Genomic DNA, 21,177 nt, shown 5'->3' on the forward strand with positions numbered 1-21,177 from the left:
GAAGTAGATTAAAATTATGTGCAGCAGGGGGCTCAGGGGTGGCAGCTCCCTTGCTTGATGTGAATTATACCCACCCCACTGCCTGTCACTGCTGAGTACAAAGTTGTCAATGAATTATGCCCGCCCACTGCCTACCTAGGAGAAGGTGAGCCTCAATGTACAAGTTTTGCCAAAGTGTTTAACTCACTTGATTGTGAAAATATTAAGTACGTATGGAAATATGGCATATTTTTATAACTGTGAACAAACAGCAATATCTCCAGTATATCGTTGTATAAGTATGCATTGGCGGTACTTTTTTTTCATACTCCCAGCATGTCATTTCACACTATGCACCTCCTCAATTACAGTTTAGAAAATATGAATGCTATTACAGGTGTCAAACAGTGATTGAAATTTCCACTGCAAAGCATACTGGATTATCACTGTTGGTGTCATGTTTCTCACACCTTGTTGTTTTAACTGCTAAGTCACTCAGTTAAAGAAGCCAGTACCCAAAAATCTCTGGACTTCACAAGGAGCTATAAGTGATAATATGATGTATGGAAAAAAGGTGCAAGAGACCTGAATGAGTTAACATTGTACATGATATACATAAACACTGGCAAGGTACAGTGTTCATTAATGTTTAGTAAAACATTACCAAAGTACACACCTTCAGACTATAATGGAATGCTGAAATTGTAGTGCAGCATAAGGGGGGGAGGGGGGGCACTGCACTCCTGAGTGTGCCGTCCTTTGGATGAGACATTAAACTGAGGTCCCCTACTGCTTGAGTTGGTGTTAGGTCAGGTGGATGTAAAAGATCCTATGGCATTCATCTATTGAAAAGAGCAGGGGAAGTCCTCTGATGCCCTGACAAATCTGCCCTAGTAGTATAAATACTACCTCAGATCTTCCCTGAAAAGTGGATATTAACTATCCTGAATTTCACAGAATGTTCAGATTTTTGCCTCATATTTTCGGTTTGTTCCGTATAAAATGTGTGGTTTTCAAGCAAATCAGTGATGACTGAGTCACTAAAATAATGACAGACATTAGAGTTACAGACTTTATATCAAGGGTGTAGCTAGGCATATTCGTTTTACTCTACCGAATACATTTCCTTATACATTACACAAAGGAATCATTGTTTTTTAGGCCATACGATTTCCAGGGCTGTCTAAATTAAAGTCTCCATTAAGAGTTTCATAGATTAAAAACATGTCTATTTAATGGTTTTAGAGGGGAAAGTGATGCAAACATTTGTTAAGTGAGGGGTTCAATTCTAAGAGATTGACAGGCATGCTTCCAAACATAGCTTTCAACTGCCCAGATTTTCGCAAAATGTTCAGATTTTTGGCTTATATTTTTGGTCCATTCTTCATAAAATGTTTGGCTTTCTGGCAAATCATGGAGAAGTCATTAAATAATGACAAACATTTGAGTTTTAGGCCTCATATCCTTCAGAAAATGCATGTTAATCCAAATTTTAGTATTCTAGCAACTTTCTAAGTTTGTAAGAGCAATATTTAAAATTTGTCCCAGTTTTGGGGGCTTTGCCCCCCCATCATTTTTGACTCTGTCGAGATTTCTTGCACTAAGAGGTTGTGATGTATGCTTCCAAAAATTCTAAATTATGCTTTGAAAGGTAAAGGAAGATTAAGTATGGTTAAAAAAACAGCACTGCGCATGGAAACTTCTTATTCGTTTTTAAATGCCATTTAATATACATGGTATTCCATCTACTTTCTCTTTAAAACATCTCCCTGGCATACCTCTCGACCTCTTGGCCAAGAAATCTGAACAAATGGGGGAACAAAAGTCCAAAAATAGAGAATCATTTTAAATATTGATCTCATAAACTTTAGAAAGTTTCGGGACGTAACAGTTATCTGTGCCGGCTTGCATTTACTGAAGGTTATAAAGTCTGAAAGTCAAATATGTCATTGTTTAGTGACTTCAGTCCTCAGTGATTTGTCAGAAAGCCACATATTTTATGAGGAACAGACCAAAAACATGAAGTAAAAATCTGGAGACTCTGGTAAAATGTGGACAACTGAATTTCAGATTATTTTTAGATTTGTACCCTTTCGATGTATAAAATCAAAGGCTGAATGTTGCGCGCCAAACGGACAATGGCACCACACACCTCAAACTCTTGGCATAAAAACTCTGGACAAAGCCATAAATGATGACGGGGATGGGGGCGCAAAAGTCCCAAAAACAAGAGATAAACGTTGAATGATGTTCCTATAAACTTTAGAGAATTACTAGAATAGCAGGTGTTGTCTTAACATGTACTGCCTGAATGATTTGATGGATGTTGTTATTTAGTGACGTTAGTCCTCAACGATTTGTTAGAAAAAGCACACATTTTATGAGGAACAGACCCAAAATATGGAAAGTAAATCAGGACATTCTGGACAGATGAGAGATATGCTTGCCAGTTTTACCCCAGACCCCAGAAAACTTAGTTCCATCACAACACAAACCAGATGTACCCGTAAGAGTACAGGGTCGTCGTACTTTAATGTTCCTGACATTTTGAAGACGTTCCCTTAAGTTAGCCAATAGCATCACCGACTGTACTTTGGTTGCCTAGTTACAGAGAACGCTGTGGGAGGAGGAAACTTTTGTACAACTTCTCCTGGGTTTTATGTAGGCGTCAATAAACGGCAGGCAACATAATGAAGCTGCGGTTTTAACCGTTACCTCTCATGATATACTAATTCACCCGAGAAAACCTTTTCTCATCTTTCCGTTCCTCCGTGGAAGTTAGGGTTCCGTGTCTGGGGCCACCTTTGCCGGCACCACTATATGGGGAGGAGCTAAGTGGATGATAAGGAGCCAGACGAGCGTGGGTAGATGTATTGGGGTCACTATTTTGGTATTGGCACCGTGTACTAGATAACTCGTGCTTATTTTATTTTCTATTTATTTTTACATGAGTATGTTGTTGTTACAGTCCTGGTGACAGTGCAGATTTATCCGTTAGTTTGGATGGCATGCATGATAAAAAATGGCACAGACAGCAGAGGTGGCCAGGTGGCCTACACTGAGGGGTAGTGCTTTGAGCCGTGGGAACACGTTCGCTTATTTTTTTCCATAATACTGTCCTGGAAGAGCTATTGATGTCTTGAGACACTGGCCACAGATTACTTATCGTCAGTACCGCAAGGTGGCTATTATCCAACAAAATGCCTTAGCAGGATTTGCACCAATAAATCCGTTGTGCCACTTTATTTAGGATGGACATGGTGACTAGCTGTGCATTCATTGAAATCGAGAGTAGTAAAAGCAAGAAAAAGTGGCAATCCCGAAACGTTATATTATGTACAGTTATTGGATAAGGATGTTCCTTAATGTTATATAAAATCTGAGAAATTATTTTTCTGTGTGGCTAGCCGGTTGAATGGAAAGTTTGAGTTGTGTTGGTTTGTAAAGACAAGAATGGCTTCCGAATCAGTTAGGGTAGTGGTGCGTTGTCGCCCAATGAATGAGAGAGAGAAGGGCCTCAACTGTAAGGTGGTGGTTAACATGGACAGTAAACGTGGACAGTGTTTTATTCAGAAACCTGATGCCACAGACGAGCCACCCAAACAGTTCACTTTTGATGGTGCTTACTATGTAGACCAAACCACTGAACAGATATATAATGAAATTGCCTTTCCACTCATTGAGGTAAGTAGGTTAAAAATGGGATTTTATACATATTTCCATCAATGCTAGTCTGATACGTTATTATGACTCCTTTATGTGTTTATTCTGATGTTTTGCATGAAAAGAAAAGGAAGATGAGTGGTACAGTTGTATCTATGGCTGAAAATACGGATAACTAGCATAACTTAAGTGTAGTAAAATTGCAAGTATTGCTGAAAATAAATTAGTCTAAAAACTGAAATGTTCAGGAAGCTGTAATGGGATAACAGAAAAAAATACTTAGATGCTATCTAGATCTGCAGGTGTTGAGGCAATACACTGCCTGTTGGGCTAAAGCCTTCGGGTAGAGCTTGTGGATATAGATGGTCACCTTATCTGCTTGTAGGTTTCCAGATACTGGGAAGAGGCTGGAGAATGTAAATCCAAAGTATGCTGGGTTAGCTGAATGCACAACCTTTCAGCAAACTAGTCAATGTACAGTACTTTGAAACTGTGTCAGTTAGGAAGACTGTGGAAAGTTCAACAGGACTTGTGAGATTAAAATGCACAGACACATCTTCACTGCCGCAGTGTTACAAAACTTCTGTTCTGCACCAACAGGGTGACACCATTTAATGACTGTATCTGGGGAGGTGACAGAGGAAGGTGTGAAGGTCCTGTGTCATGTCAAATTGGTTGAAGTGAAGTTTGCAGGAGCTGAAATAAAGCACTGGTGTCAGGATATAAACATACATTTTATATCTAGTTTGTAGAGTTCCATTTACATAGACAACTAGGACTGACAGCACAGGTATTAGAACACTGCATACAAAACATTCCAGGTTGTTTATCCTTGCATATAAGCCAGCAGTGTACTGCTGTAACATAATGCTCCATTTCTTTCCCACCTTGGTTGTACTAAATTACCTCAGGTTTGATGGCATAATTATATTTCACAGGTAAAGATGGTGATTGTTTAGTTTATGCAGGTGTGGACATTGACAACATGACTGACATACCAATGAGGCTGTCAGTTAAACATGGTGGTTCTGTTTTGATGATTATCCCTATCTGCCCAAAGGTGGGGGGTGGGGGGGGGGGGCAAATGATCAAAATATTTTACTTACTTTATTTAATTATCTATCTATCTACTTATTTATTTATTTAGCTTTTGTTTACCAGGTTTGTTTGACTGGGTTTAATCAAAAAACCCTTTTCAGTGGAGGCCCCGGGACAAAAGTTCAACATTTTTAAACTGACATTTGGTAATATACATGATATAATTGTCTCTGAACCTGCTTTACATCTCACCTCTTAACTACAATGTTAACATCTTCTGCCTTACCTACTTCATTCTTTCACCTCCATTTCTTTGAATTTCTAAGTACTAATCATGTAATCAGTTATCTGTTTGACATGTGGAATATTAGTGTTTACCTCACAGAGACAAGGTAGACAGTTTGATTCTCACCCTTGAGAACAAGTAGATAGGCTGAAAATGGCCTACAAGGGCACCTAGCCTAGTAGTTAACTATGAACTAATACATTTTTCAACTACTCAATATTCAACATCTGCTAATGTGCAATTTTTTATGCTGCAATATTTCACTTTATTTTCATGTGAATGTAATCTAATTATAAAATGTATTATTATTAATACTTAATGTTTGTTTATGTATATTACTGAATGTCTGTTTTAAAGTGTAATATGTTGGAGCTTTTCTTCCCGGGCCTCTACTGACAAAGTTTTTTTGATGAAACAGCTAAAGCTAAATTTAATTTATACAACTTAGACAGAGATGGTTTACTATATCAGTAACTATTGATAAATACAGGCAAATATTCTAATATTTCTGGATATGTCTTTTTTCTAATTCTGTCATTAAATTCTTTTTTTTTTCAAGTTTTTTCTTTTATGTGTTATATATACCATAATAACTTTCAGTATAATAGTAAACACAACCCTAAAAAATTCTGAACAGACATTAAAGAAATCTTGCACCTGTCCAAAAATTCAACCCTAACCCCTCTCCCAATAACTTACCACAATCCAATGACCACAATACAGTTCAACTCTTATTTCATAGATAGTATAGCATCTGGAACCAAGGGTTTTCCAGCATCTAATCCTAACCTTGCCCAACAGCCACATATTACCACATCTATTTTCATATTCAAACCTGTGTCCAAAACTATTCTTGAACAAACTAAAACCATGCTCTATTTCAGCTGATGACCTTCTAACCGAGTACCTTACATTCGCTGCTGATAGCATTGCCTGTCCTGTTTCAGTCCTTATAAATAGGCCAGTCCAGAAATTCCATATTCACTCTTTCTGAAAAAAGTTGCACATTATCTTCTCTCTGCACAAAGGAGGAACTTCAACAGACATTACTAACTTAAAGCCTATAGCAATCTTACCCCTCTCTCCAAAATACTTGAACAATATATTCAAAAACAATTGCTAAACTATCTCCTGCAAGAAGAACTCCTATCCCCCATTCAGCATAGTTTATTTTATTTATAAATAATATATATATAAATAATAAATAAAAATTGCTAAACTATCCCCTGCAAGAAGAACTCCTATCCCCCATTCAACACAGTTTCCTCCCTTCCCATAGTACTAACCGTATATTTCTAATCTATATAGATACTGTCAATAAAGTTAGAGATAATGTAAAAAACAGTTTCCTCCATTTTTCTAGACTTGTCTAAAGTCTTTTAGTCTTTCTAGACTTGTCTAAAGACACAGTTTGTCACAGCAAACTTCTGCTTCAAATGTATGCATTAGGTCTGTCTTAGCGCACCCTTCTATGATTCAAAATCTACCCATCCAATAGGTATTAGTCAGTACATTGGCACACCCCCCTCTCTCCATACCTCCCTGCACCACAGGTGTACCACAAGGCTCAATCTTTTGTCTCCCCCTCTTTAACATTCTCACTGACAGCCTCCACACATCCACACAACATGACTCCCTAATACAGCATACAGATGATCCCACACTCATTTGTATATCTGGCAACATAGCTCACCTCCAAAAAATTACTTAGGAAGCTTTAACAACTAGATCAATGAGAGTGTAAATACCTTTAAGGAGCTATCCAAGGGCTTGCACTACAGTATAAATACTGAGCACGTGCGAGCCTGACTGCTATTTTGTGATTAGCTGTTGAGATGTAAGCATGTATGTTTGTTTGTTAGTTTGTTCATATTTACTGATGGTGCTATCCATCCTGATGTGATTGTATATATTAAAGCATCAGAACAAAAGCCCAGGCCTTCTCATTATTTGTATTAGAGAGGAACAAGTGACATGGTGCCAGAAGTGGCATGTCTGAAGGACTTGGTATCAGAACCGACATATGTAAAAGGACATGAAGTTAGAAGAAGTATACCGAAGGGGCATGAAGTCAGAAATGGCTTGGGTAAAACTAGTTAAGGCACTTGTTTAGATGTTGGTGGAATATAAAGGAGTGGATCATTTCCAAAATGTGTATACATTGCAAAATGAATTCTAGATATTAAAACTTGCTCAACACTATTTCTTTTCACACAGTATGAAACGGGGCATACAGAATGTTCTAAATAATTTCACATAAACAGATATGTACGATATTGATAAAAATATTCAAATTACTCCGGAAAATGTTTAAAATAAAGTCTGAATTGCATAAAACGAATAAAATAAACAAGCACATTTTTGCAAAGCATATGCATTTTTATATTAAGCATAGATATCTGAATTATCAGATGTGTATAAAGTGTTTGGATGTTGGTGCAATGTCACAATAAAGCTATTTCACAAAGTATAGCCATTACAGGGTATACATCACAAAGTACAGGCATTGCAAGGCATATCTCGCAAAGTAATGTATTTTGAAGAGTTTATTGTGCATTTGAATGTTGTTACAAGCTCACAGCTCTGTTTGTACATAATTAGAAGGGCCATATTTTCAGTGTATTTTGTATACTTTGTGGGGATGGCAGATGGATTTCGAAAACTCAGTGCACTTATGTTTGACAGTAATATTACTGAGAACTGGAGAGTGTTTGAGCAGGAGTACGACACTTTCATACAGGCTGAATTTTGTGATAAAGATGACCATACAAATGCATTTATTCTACTTAATTTAGCTGGGTCAGAATCCATAGGTTCATAGGTTCATACTAAGCTAACTGCCCTTGCGAGCCATTTTAAGCCTAGCCAGTTATCCCTTGTGAGACTCAAACCCTGCACCTTGTGTTTGTAAGGCAAACACCTTAACCATTAGGCCAGCCTCCCAACCCTAGAAAGGGAATGATGATTTGTGTTTGCACCTGCTATCTATAACAGAGAAGGGGAAAACCATCATATTGTTGTAGCAGCTGAGTCAAGGGAGGACCCAGAGTGCTTAAAATGTAAATTTAGAGAAATGTGTAACCCCCCAGACAAATGTTACAATGGAAAGGCACTTATTTTACACAAGGGATCAAAAGACTGGTGAAACTTTTGCAACATATGTAACTGACCTGAGAAATAAAGCTAAAGCGTGCAGATTTGGTGACTTAAGAAATGAGTTGATAAGGGACATACTACAGATTTTGCTTCGTGACAGTGATTTAACTTTGAATAAGCCTATTGAAATTTCTCAGATATACAAGCTCACAGAAAAGCACATTAACATGCTTACAAATGAGAGCAGCTGTAGAAGGCACAGTGATAACGCTCATGTTGATAGTGTACAGCATGTAGTTAAAAGAAACAGGCCCAAGCACGGGGCAGCTGTAACCCCTGCAGCATTCACTGGTAAACCCCAGAACTTTCTAGCATATTCCAGACTTCGCACAGGCTCAGTGAAGCATAAGAGTGAGTCAGCAAACGCAAAGCATCGGCCCCACCCAGTTTTATTTGCCAGCTGTTGTAACTGTTTTGGAAGTCATGAATCTAAAAAGGAAAAATATTTAGCTTTTAGTCAACAATGCCAGAAATGCAATAAATGGAATCATTTCAAAATATTTTGTAAATCAAAAGGATGTGGGTACTCTTTTTATTAAAAAGGAACATTTTAGGAAACAAGTTGATAAGTTAGACAGTGGCAACTGCACACTTTATGATGATGGCGTGTCAGTCCTTCATGAAACGCTCAATGCAGTAGATTTAAGGGCTAAGAATGAAGTATTTTGCACTGTTCAGATAAATGGCAAACCCACAGAGCTCAAAGCTGACATAGGTTCCAAGTGCAATGTTATGTCAGCAGAAACATTTGTCAGAGTGTGTAAAGGTGAAAGGCTTGATTTGGCAAGGTGTGCAAAGCTTGTTGCTTATGGAGGTGAGGAAATTCAGACCAAAGGCTCAGTAGTGTGGTCATGTTATTCTGCAGGTAGAAGCTACAACTTGTTATTTTATGGGATCAAGAGGCACGCTCAGTCATTATTAGGGCTCAGAGACAGCTTGAAAATAGGACTGCTTTAATTTCATAAAGAAATCCAGTTTTGCCCAGCACATTTTTTTCTACCTATGCTGATCTTTTTGAAGACAAACTAGGCAAACTTCCAGTTGTGTACTCCATGAAGTTCGACCCAGACGTCAGTCCAGTTATCAAGCCAGCACGTAAAGTTCCAAAAACCATGCAGGACAGAGTCAAAGCTGAGTTAGATAAAATGGTGCAACAAGGTGCAATTTGTCCAGTGAAAACTCCAACTGAATGGGTATCTTCCATGGTGGTAGCTCATAAGAAAAGCTCAGATGATATCTGAATTTGTATTGATCCTCGAGATTTGAATAAAGCTCTACAAAGACCTCATCATCCAATGCGCACAGTCAAAAAAGACACAGCCTTGATGCCAAATGCCATTATTTTTTATGTCTTCGATGGAAAGAGTTCATTTTGGCAAATTCAGCTTGACAAGAAATAATCATTGCTCATTATGTTCAGTACTCTGTTTGGAAAGTACAGATTTTTCAGAATGCCTTTTGGGATAAATTCTGCAGGTGAAGTCTTTCAACATGCAATGGAGCATTTTTTTTCTGGGTATCCTTGTGCTATTATAGTAGACAACATACTGGTAGGAGGTTGTGATGAAGCAAAACATGTCAGAAACCTCAGAATAGTTCTAGAAAGAGCATGTCAAGTGGATCTTAAGCTCAGCCCATACAAATGCAAATTCAGGCTACAAGAAGTTCCTTATGTTGGTCATTTATTTATGAGTACAGACTTGTGACCAGACCCTTCAAAGCAATCAGCCATTCTTGAGATGCCAGCTCCAGACAATGTTCAAGCCCTGCAATGTTTTCTTGGCATGGTCAACTACCTAGGCAGGTTCCTTCCAGACTTGAGCTAACTTTCAGCACCACTAAGAGAGCTGACATATAAAGATGTATCCTTATCTTGATTAGAGCAACACCAAAGAGTATTTGATGTCTTGAAACAGAGAATTGCTAGTCCGCCAACTCTGAGATACTGTGATGTTCACAAACCAGTTACACTTTCCTGTGGTGCTTCAAATTTTGGACTTGGTGCAGTCATTCTACAAGAGGATCAACCTGTTGCCTACACATCGCAAACTCTTACCCAAACTGAGTTGCATGAGAATCTGCCAAACTGAGGTGCATGAGAATGCCCAGATCGAGAAAGCTCTTTTGGCAATTGTGTTTGCATGTTCAAAGTTTCATGATTATGTTTATGGTAGACCTATCCAGATCAAAGCAGACCACCAACCATTAGTCACTATCTTGAGAAAGCCAATACATTCAGGTCTAGCCAGAATGCAATGTATGATGCTGAGATTGCAAAAATATATAATTTCAATTTTGCCTGCAAGAAAGGTAAACTTCTTTATCTTGCTGATACGTTATCCAGACCACCCAGAAATACCACTGAACAGACTGATCAATGTTCTCAATTGACTGATGATTTTGAAGTCATGGAAGTGAGAAATTTTTCTTCCACATGTCTTGAGTTGAGAGATCACATAGCCACAGATCCAATTTTACAGAGGCTCAACCACTTTATCAATCAGCGATGGCCGTCAAAGCAATGTAGTTTACCTCAAGAAGTGCCACCTTATTTTCTATACAGAGATGAAATTTTGCCTGACAAAGGTATCATAATGAAAGGTCCAAAAGTAATTTTTCCAAAGTTCTTGCACCCAGAGTGCATTACTATCTTGCATCGTGGTCACCCAGGAACTGAATCTACCAAAAGAAGGACGAGAGAAAGAGTATTTTGGCCTTCTATGTCACAAGACATTGAGAGAGCACTTTCTTCTTGTTCAGTATGTAATAGTACAAAGCCTTGTCAACAGAAAGAACCACTTCAGCTTAACCAGATTCCGGAACTACCTTGGTATACAGTAGCCACTTATATCTTCGAGTGGAATGGTCAACGTTATTTGGTGCTAGTAGACTCTTACTCCAATTGGTTCAAGATTGACTTACTTCTCAACCTAGAATCCAGTACTTTCATTACTAAGATGAAGCATCATTTTACAGTTCATGGTAGTCTGCACAAAGTTATTCATGACAATGGCACGCAGTTCATAAGCCAACAGTTCAAAAGATTTGCTGAAGAATGGGAATTTACTCATGTCAGAAGTAGTCCAGAACACCCACAGTCAAATGGTTTGACAGAACGCGCAGTTCAAAGTGCAAAACACTTACTAGAGAAGCCAAAACGAGACAATAGTAATGTTTTCTTGAATCTGTTGAATCTCAGGAATGTTCCTCATGATAAACATCTTGGTTCACCTACTCAGAGACTTCTGTCGAGACAAACCAGAACCACATTACCAATCAGTAGTCAATTGTTGGTTCCATGTGTCAGGAGCAACAGGTTAGTGAAAACCAGTCTGTTGAAGCAGGGCTTAACCCAGAAGTCCTACTATGATAAGGCCAGCAAACTGCTCAGTCCATTACGAGAGGGAGAAGTGGTAAGGATGCAGATGTTCAAAGGTTATGATCGGATTGTGCTGTGAAGAATATTGGTCCAGAGCTGAGATAGTACATTGTGGAATCAGAAAGAGCAATCTTTAGAAGGAATTGGAAGCATTTACTACCGGTGTCCGAGCCTATACCGCAGCACATAGCCTGTGAGAAAGACTCTTTATCTCAGAGTGAGTTGTCTGATGTTCCAATTCCAGGGGAAGTTCCAGAGGACATTCCTGTGACGAATTCAGAAGCTCCTGATACAAGTTGTGCACCACAGACTGTCCCTGTTGCAAAATTTGGTTCAAACTGTTATGTTACTAGATATGGTCAAATCTCTAAATCTTTAACAGATATGAAGCAACTTGGGCATGAGCATTGTGTTTTGTTTCCAATGTACATAGTAATGCATTCCTAACTCCGACATTGTTTTGTATAAAAGGGCAATCTTTTTAAGAGGGAGGATGTAGATCAATGAGAGAGTATATCTTTAAGAAGCTGTCCAGGGGCTTGCGCTAGAGTGTAAATACTGAGCACATGCAAGCCTGACCTGCCATAGGATCATAGGAAGTTACTAGGCTGTTGGCCCCGAGGCCCTTACAAGCCTAGCCAAGAGTTTAGCCCATGTTCAAAAAAGTCAGCACCCTTTGCCACTGTCCAGTAGTCGCACAGGCGTCCATTTTGTAGTTAGCTGTTGAGATGTAAGCATGTTTGTTTGTAAGCTCTGTTTGTTAGTTTGTTCATATTTACTGATGCTGTTCTCTATGTGTTTGTATAGATTAAAGCATCAGAACAAAACCCCAAGCCTTCTGATTATTTGTATTAGAGACAAACGAGTGATAACCACTGAAACATGGCTTTGTAACTCAAAACTCATGCTCAAGCCCTCCAAAAAACAAAGTACTACTTTTTTTTCTCCAAATCTCTCTCATGAAAAAACAAAATGTAAAATCCTGATAATACAACAACGGAAGTCACTTCTCATAGCAAATTACTAGGGATGATGATGGATCATAATCTTAAATTCAACCTGTGTATACAAAATTGTTTAAGAAAGGCTCATCAGAAGCTAGGCATGCTTTACAGAGCCTAAAGCTTTCTCACAGCTGCAACTAAAGCTACACTTGCCTCTATTTATCTCTTTCTCACACTTCTCTATGGTGCTCCTATCCTTATTAACCTTCAGGCATCACAAAAATTAAAACATGAACAGTTGTATAACAAAGTTGCTAAATTTGCATCAGATACCCCATTCAGAACCCACCACTGTACAGCACTAAAAAGCCTAAACTGGTTAGAACTACCCCATCAACTAACATATACACAGCGTCTTAACACCTATAAAATTATCCAGCATCCATCTGCTTGTCCATTAGTAAATAGCATTCTACACAACTATGTTCCCAGTTGGTCATTACAATCCAATGACCAAAAACTCCTATCTGTCCACAAATGTATCAAGTCTGCTGGGCATGTCTGTACTTGTACCATGTTGCTAAGCTTTGGAACTGCTTACCTGTATCCCTCAGGTTAATACCGTCCCTCCCGTCCTTCAAACCATTCTGAAAGACTTTCTAGCCAAAGGCTGGCTCTGTTCTTGCTCAACACCAGGATAAACTACATCCCTAAATATGATCAAGTACCTATTCATACCTTACACCTCCTTACTCCCCCTTCTTCACTCACTTCCTACTTCTTTCAATTTCTCTCCCCTGGCTTTCTCCCTAAATATACTATATGCCTGCTTTTCTCTCACTTCATATTGCAATTCTTGTTTATATTATATTAACTTACCTTTAATTTTTCTATAAACTGGCTACAATTTCTCTAAATATTAAATCACTGCTGTATAAATTGTATTTGTTCTTAACCAATGTTTTCATATGATGCCTAATTTGGTGTAATCATTTAAACTGTAGATTTTTTTGTATTATTTTTAAAGATTGTACAATTTATTGTTCTTAAAATGTTTTGTAATACTCTGGAGCTTTTCTCTATAGACATCCTCTGAAAATGGGTTCCTACCCATTTAGACTTTTCCTGGTAATCAAATGTCAATTAATCAATCAATAAATAAATATGAAAATTTAACACCCCATTTTGAGGTCCCAGTTTAATTTCTTTCTTGATTTTATCAGTAAATAGTATATTCACCCAATTTCTTTATTTTATTATTTATCTTATTTTACATTTGTTCATTGGGAAAGTCCAGCTGGACATGTGTCCTTTTTCAGTGGAGGCCCGGAAAGAAAAGCTGCAGTGTCATATAGTAACATAGTATAGTAAAAGAAAAAAAACATAACTTTAAACTTATAATATACATCAAAAACCGTTAGAGATTAATGTCGTACATTAATACTTTGAAACAATAGGAACTATAACAGCAACATATCATACATTGTGTAAATTTGTAGTTATGTTCACTAGATGTAAATTAAGTAGAGACAACAATTCAAACAGAGAATCCAGGTTGACAGTTGCAGACAATTTAGTCTGTTAGAGCAATAAATGAGGTGACTTACTTTTAAGTTAAACATCTTACCACGAACATTACTTTCCAAAAGTCCTGCTGTATTTGTTATATAAAATAAGAGTAAATAATTTTTAATAGGAGAGTTTTTTTAATTAAATTTCTAAATGTTTTAATAGGGTAATATATTTTTACTTTGTTAACTTATTTGAGGAGCCCAAAAACTAATTTTTGATTACCGATAGCATTTCATTATTTAGAATAGGTAGGGAACAAATAATTTGGTTTAAGACCTGAATTATTCCATATGAGCATGAACTACCTTCTACTGGGCATAAAATTTGTACTCTAAGATTTATCTAACCATAGCAAAATAGTTTTAAACAACAAAGCAGGAGCATAACTTTCTTTGGAAATTCAATACCTCTGTTATGCCATGGTCTAATATGCTTTGCATATGCAGTTCTAGGTTTTGTTAGATGCCATAAAACATAACTGTGCCATGTTAAAATGTCTTTCTTTACCTGGAGCAAGGGCTGTTGACTGTATTATGTATGCATTTTTTGGTAAGAAAACCATTTTTATAAGTAATAGTCTATCTTCAAATGAAAAAAGATTGATTGGTATGTCTAATAATCACATATTTAATTTTTTCAATTACTTTATTATAATTCTCTGTCATAGTGAAGTCTAGATTATCTGACAAGTAGAACTAATTTACTATTTTAAATGAAATATAAATCAGGAGTGTTTATGGCACAGATAGGAAGAATATTGCCACATTTGTAATAAAGAGGATTAAATATTATTCAGCATATAAAAAAAATTAAAAATAAGACAAGGGAAGTACAATTTGAAAGACAACGTTGAGCAATATTTGGAAAAACTCCAGAGTAAAACAACCAGATGAAACAATTACATTTTGTTAGCATTAACCAGTAAAATATAAGTGGAGGTGCAAATGTGAGGGGAGTATAACAGCAGTGGAGTTTATGAGGTTCATGGTAATTGCTGGGTTAATGATCCCAGGGGGTGGGTCTTTTTAAGCCTACCCATTCTTCCCAAAGGTGAGGATCAAACTCTGTACCTTGTGTTTGTAAGGTAAACACCTTAACCTTTATACCAATCCCCAAAGCTTGTGAACGAAAAAAAAAAATCACCTTCTGTTTTTAAAGATGAGGTTCTCTTAAACCTCTGCTATGCACTTTTGAATTTCTCCATGTTATCTTACAACCTGTCTTCCCCCAACCACAAACTAATCACCTTGGAAATCCACCCCCCCCCCCACAAAAGTAACCACCATGAAAAACTTCTCCAAAGCTAACTTTGGGCTCCTAAAAACAGAGGTGGCTAACTTCACGCACACATGCAGGCAGTGCAGTGGTGCAGCGGTTAATGCTGTCACCTCACAGCAAGAGGTTCTCCAGTTCGATTCTTGGCTGGGGTGCCTTCTTTGTGGAGTTTGCATGTTCTCCCTGCGTTCGCGTGGGTTTCCTCCGGGTACTTCGGTTTCCTCCCACATTCTAAAGACATGCTTCTGGAGCATTTCTCCCCAGGCCTCTGCTGAAAACAGGATCTGTGGGACCTAGTCGGACTTTCCCGGTCAACAAATGTTAAATAAAATAAAACATGCAAATGGAGAATACTTGCGTGACTGCCGAATTATACACCAATGCACTGTACGAACACGTACACAAATGCATGGATCTCACCATACCCAATAGAACTAAGATGTTCTCAAAAAAAAGGAAGTCAGTCTGGTGGTCTCCTGCCATATACGAACTCTACAATAGAAGGAGGAAACTGATGCGGAATAAGGTGAAGTCCCAAGACTCGAAAAACTCCCTTATCAGCCTCAACAAAATGTTGAGATCCCTCATCAAATCCTCTAAAGCTAGCTATGAAAACAGAATTGCAACAGATAGTAAAGACAACCACAAGGCCTTCTATAGTTATCTAAAGAATCTCCACAGCAATACCCAGATTTGCTCTGAGCTACTGCACAATGGTACCTCCTATACCGAGCCAACAGATATTGCCAACATACTGGCTGACAGATTCAGTGCTAACTTTACCCCCCCCAAAGGACCAATCACAATATCATTAGATTGCCAGGCACCCAGTATTACTGCTGCACAGGTTAAAACAGCACTGTCCAAAGCCAAGAATACAGCTTCTATGGGACCTGACAATATCCCTGGTTGTGTTCTACATGAACTACAGAGTGATCTGGCACCTCACCTGTGTGCCCTGTTCAATCACAGCCTCACCTCAGGCTTCGTCCCTGCCAAATGGCACACTGCTACAGTCATCCCTCTCCACAAAGGAGGAGCGACTACAGACCCCGGGAATTATCGCCTAATTAGCCTGATGAGTCTGTTATGCAAAGCTATGGAACGCATCATCATGGACCTAATAAACAGCGATATAGGGAATCTCCAAACTCTGGATCATACACAGTTTGTTTTTGTGAAGGGTAGATCATGCCTGCTCAACTTGGTCGACTTCTTTGAGTTAGTCACCAGAGCTATGGCTGAAGGCAAGGTGGTTCATACAGCCTACCTTGATCTGGCCAAGGCCTTTGGTACCATTCCCCACTCAGGAATCATAGAAAAACTCAATAAGATAGGCATCAGCCCCTATATCACTAGGTGGGTTGCAAACTGGCTCACAGATAGAACCCACAGTGTGAAAGTAGCTGACTTCAAGTCAGACTGCCGACCAGTCACGAGTGGAGTCCCACAGGGTTAGGTCCTGGGTCCTCTCTTGTTTGGCATCTACTTCTCTGAAGTCCAGGCCAACATGAAGGGACTCTGGCTGATAAAGTTCGTAGACGATTGCAAGTTGGGAGCTTTTATTGCTGACATCCTACAGAAAGGCCTCAGTGACACCAACAACTGGTGTCAGAACCATGGCCTTAAGCTCATTGCCAAAAAATGTGTCGTCATCCCCCTTGGAAAAAACCCGGTTCCCTTGAATTACTGCATTGATGGTAGTCCACTGAACACAGAAGGCATTATAAGAGATCTGGGAACACAGGTTGACAGCAACCTCTCTTTTGACCACCACGTTGCCACTGTGGTCAGAAAGTCCTTCTATGTGGCACATCTCATTACTAAGGGTTTTGCATCCAAGAAGAAATAGGTCTTTGTCTTCCTCTACTCTTCCCTCTTTAGGCCAGCCATTGAGTACAATGCCCTATTTGACATGTACCTCACTAGACACCTGCAACAACTGGAGAGGCCGCAAATGTACCTCACAAAGAGGATCCTAGGCCTTAAACACTTGTCCTATATGGACTGATTCAAAAAACTCCAGCTATTCTCTGTCTCATATCACCTACTTAGAGGTGATCTCTGCTTGACTTACAAAGCCATGTCTAACCCAGCTCTGTTAGAAATGCTACATCTAAAGAAATCCCAATCCCTCCACACCACACGCTCCAGAGACCTCAACCTCATTACCACAATCAACAGAACATGCTGGAGGGACAGGTTCATAACCCAGAGACTGCCCATGCTATGGAATAGACTTCCCATACATGTCAAACAGAGCACCTCACTGGCCGTCTTCAAAAGAAATCTTGATGAGTGGATGGGAAATAGAAAATTCACCCCGGGGATCACTTTCAATGGCTCTACTCGACAGAGGCACTAGGAACTAAGGCCGGGTGGCATGATGCCAGGGTAATCTTATGGACTAGGCTTGTAAAGGCTCCAGGGCCATTAGCCTAGTATACACCTATGAACCTATGTATGTGCTGAGAGTGTATTCCTTGTATCCACATGTATTCTGTTTGCCTAGAAAGAATCACTCTTGTTACAGTTACTCCATCCTCTTCAAGTTTGATTTTGTATTCCTCATTCCTAACTCTTAGTGCCTCCTTTCATGAAAAAATGTGTTTTCTTATTGTCAGAAGGCTCATATGATATCTAGTATCTAGTTCTATTGTATGCCATCTCTGTCATACATACGAAGGTCCCACCAGTCCCACCAGTATCCCTTCTTTTCTTATATTCCTTGCAATGTCCTGTTCTGAATATAAACAAACTTCTGGTTTAATTCATATAATATCTTTGTTATCTTTCTTAGATTTATTTCCATGCTGCTTATCACATATTGGAAATATAACATCCAGAACTGCCACTGTTACCAACATTACAGCTCCGGCTTCATCAGTAAATTGCAGTGATATGACCTTATTATTTTCTTGTGCTGCTGATATCTTGTACTTGTTTGAAGATTTATATATCTATGTCTATTTTACTAACCTTATCGCCACTGGAAAGAGCTGCGGCCAAAGCCTCTTCAGTTAGATCACTATCAGTTTACCATGGCAATCTTGAAGCCTACAGTCTTGAAAATCATAATCCCAAGATCATGGTATTAAAAGACCGAAATGCTAAAGACCACAATGTTGAATTCATGGATGTGTCCCCCTGCAGGCCCTATGTAAGCATTTGTTCTGGGGTCTTCCCCTGCAGGACCAGTGTTAATGCTTATTCCTGGGTTCCCAGTGGTAGGGAGATTTGGTATTTGAGATGTTGTCATCTTCAGCGTTTAGGTCTTTTAATATTATGGTCTCGGAATTATGATTTTCAAGATTGCAAGTTTCAAGACTGTGGTAGTAAATCATTTAACCTTGTCAACAAATATCAAATGAATTAGTATTTCTCTCTCTGTCTGTCTCTTTCTCTGTCTGATGCAACTACTTTCTGGCTTTCTTGAAAACTTTAGTATTTTGTCTACATTTAGGGTAACAGATATTCTGTGTTCCAGTCTTTACTGTGCAAATATTAATATATTTCGTCTCTACTATTGCATAATTGTTGTTTAAATTCCTTTATTCCAAGGCTACATTTTTGCATTTTGTTTGCCTTGAAGCTCATTACCCATACAGTATGCTGTTATTAGGTTCATAGGTTCATAGGTTCATACTAGGCTATCTGCCCAAGGGCATTTATAAGCCTAGCCCATAGTTATGTGGCTTTCGCCACCCCTTTAGTTTGAATAAAAACTATGCCTATCATTTTGCTGTGCCTCTGTCAAGCAGTGACACTGAAGTAATCCCTGGGGTATATCTGCAATCTCCCATCCATTGGTCAAGATTCCTCTTGAACAAGGCCAGAGAGGTGCTCTGCCTCACATGTACCGGGATTTTGTTCCACAGCATAGGGAGTCTCTGGGTGATGAATCTGTCCCTCCAGCATGTTCTATTTATAACCGTGTCAAGGTTTAAGTCTCCTGCCCTTGTGGTTCTGAGGGATCTAGATTTTTTGAGGTGAAGCATATTCATCAAATCTGGGTTTGACATGGCCTTATATGTCAGGCACAGGTCACCTCTGAGCAAGCGGTATGAGACTGAATAGAGCTGGAGTTCTTTCAGTCGGGCAGCATAAGACATATTTTTGAGACCCTTTATCCTTTTGGTGAGGAACTTTTGGGGCCTTTCAAGCTGCAGCAGGTGTCTGGTCAGATACATTCTGAACGGGGCATTGTACTCAATCATAGGTCTAATAAGTGATGAGTGCAGGGGGACGATGACCTCCCTTGATCTAGATGTGAATCCCTTCATGATCAGGTGGGTGATATAGAAGGTTTTCCTAACTACTTTAGCAACATGAGTGTCAAACGAAAGGCTACTGTCAACCTGGGTCCCCAGATCTCTGATGACTTTTTCTGTGCTCAGTGGATTGCCACCTATATGGTAGCTAGGGGTAACCTTGTTTTTCCCGAAGGGTATGACTATGCATTTTTTGGCGTTTAACTTCAGGCCATGGCTCTGGCACCAGTTATCCGTTTCTGTGAGGCCCTTCTGGAGGATATCTGTGTCAGATGTGTTTTCGACTATGGCGCCCAGTTTGCAGTCATCTGCAAACTTTGTCAGCCATAACCCTCCTGTGTTTGCTTGTACTTCAGAAAAGTAGATGCCGAACAAGAGTGGACCCAGGACTGAGCCCTGTGGGACACCACTTGTGACAGGCTTTGAGTCTGACATGGCTCCAGCAACTCTGACCCTGTGGGTTCTGTCACTTAGCCAGTTTGCAACCCATCTTGTGATGTATGGGTTTACATTCAAGCTGATGAGTTTTTCGATGATACCTGAGTGGGGTATTGTGTCAAGGCCTTTGCCAGGTCGAGGTAGGCTGTATGGACTGCCTTTCCTCATCAATGGCCTTGGTGACTGTCTCGAAAAAGTCAACCAAGTTTAAGAGGCAGGATCTGCCTTTGACAAAGCCAAACTGAGTTGGATCCAAAGTCTGCAAGTTCCCTATGTCTTTATTTATGAGTTCCATTATGATCCTCTCCATGGCTTTGCAGATAAGGCTTGTCAAGCTAATGGGCGGTAATTTCCAGGGTCTGTGGAGGCACCGCCCTTATGAAGTGGGACCACAGTCGCCGTGCGCCACTCCTTGGGTACGTATCCTGAGGTGAGGCTAAGATTAAACAGCTGTCCTAACTGTGGGTTTAATTCCTCGTTGAGTTCATGAAGCACACAGCCGGGGACACCATCCGGTCCCATGGATGCTGTGTTTTTGCCTTAGTGAGGGCAGTTCTCACCTGGGCGTTGGAGATGTTTGAGGGGCTACAATCCTCTGGAATAGATATCTCTCCTTTTGGGGGGGAGGGGAGTTTGCACTGAACCTGTCAGCCAGTATGTTGGCAATGTGTGTAGGTTCAGTAATTTTCACATCATTTTGAACTAATTCTGAGCATATCTGGGAGTTTCCTCCTAGGTTTCTAACATAGCTAAAGAAGGCCTTATGATTCTCTTTAGAGTCCTTGGCGATTTTTCTCTCAAAATTTGCCTTGGATGATTTTATGAGAGCTCTTAGTTTTTACTTATAATGATCAAAGGTGCCTTACCTTTCAAGGATTTTGCTCTATCTTGTAGTAGCTTCCTCCTTTTGTTGTAGAGCTTGTTTATGGCTGGGGTCCACCAGACTGGACGCTTGCCTTTGGTACAGAGAGTCTTAGTTTTGTTTGGGATTGCCTGATCCATGCAGTCCTGTAGGTGCTGGTAGAAGGCATTTGTAAGTGATTCAGCGGTTTGAGTAATGTTTACCACTGGCTCAGGGGCCTTAAAGGAGACCACACTAGTTTTTAGAAGTGTGAAATCGGCTTTTGAGAAGTTTTTCACTGTGGTCTTTTTGTTTCAGGTGGGGCGGGATGAGGA

At 39.4% G+C, this 21,177-nt stretch overlaps 1 protein-coding gene across 1 annotated transcript in view; it reads left to right on the forward strand.

Annotated features, from left to right (window-relative positions):
* Positions 1-2,627: 2,627 nt before the first annotated feature.
* Positions 2,628-21,177, forward strand: part of KIF17 (kinesin family member 17) — a 1,182,720-nt gene continuing 1,164,170 nt past the window's right edge. The window contains exon 1 of the mRNA XM_044063178.1: positions 2,628-3,663. Within this exon, the coding sequence (XP_043919113.1) occupies positions 3,433-3,663 (231 nt within the window). The 5' untranslated portion in view covers positions 2,628-3,432. The remainder of the gene's footprint in view (positions 3,664-21,177) is intronic.

This window comes from Protopterus annectens, chromosome 2.part1, assembly GCF_019279795.1.
Source record: "Protopterus annectens isolate FY-2018-M chromosome 2.part1, PAN1.0, whole genome shotgun sequence".
Taxonomy (NCBI): domain Eukaryota; kingdom Metazoa; phylum Chordata; order Ceratodontiformes; family Protopteridae; genus Protopterus; species Protopterus annectens.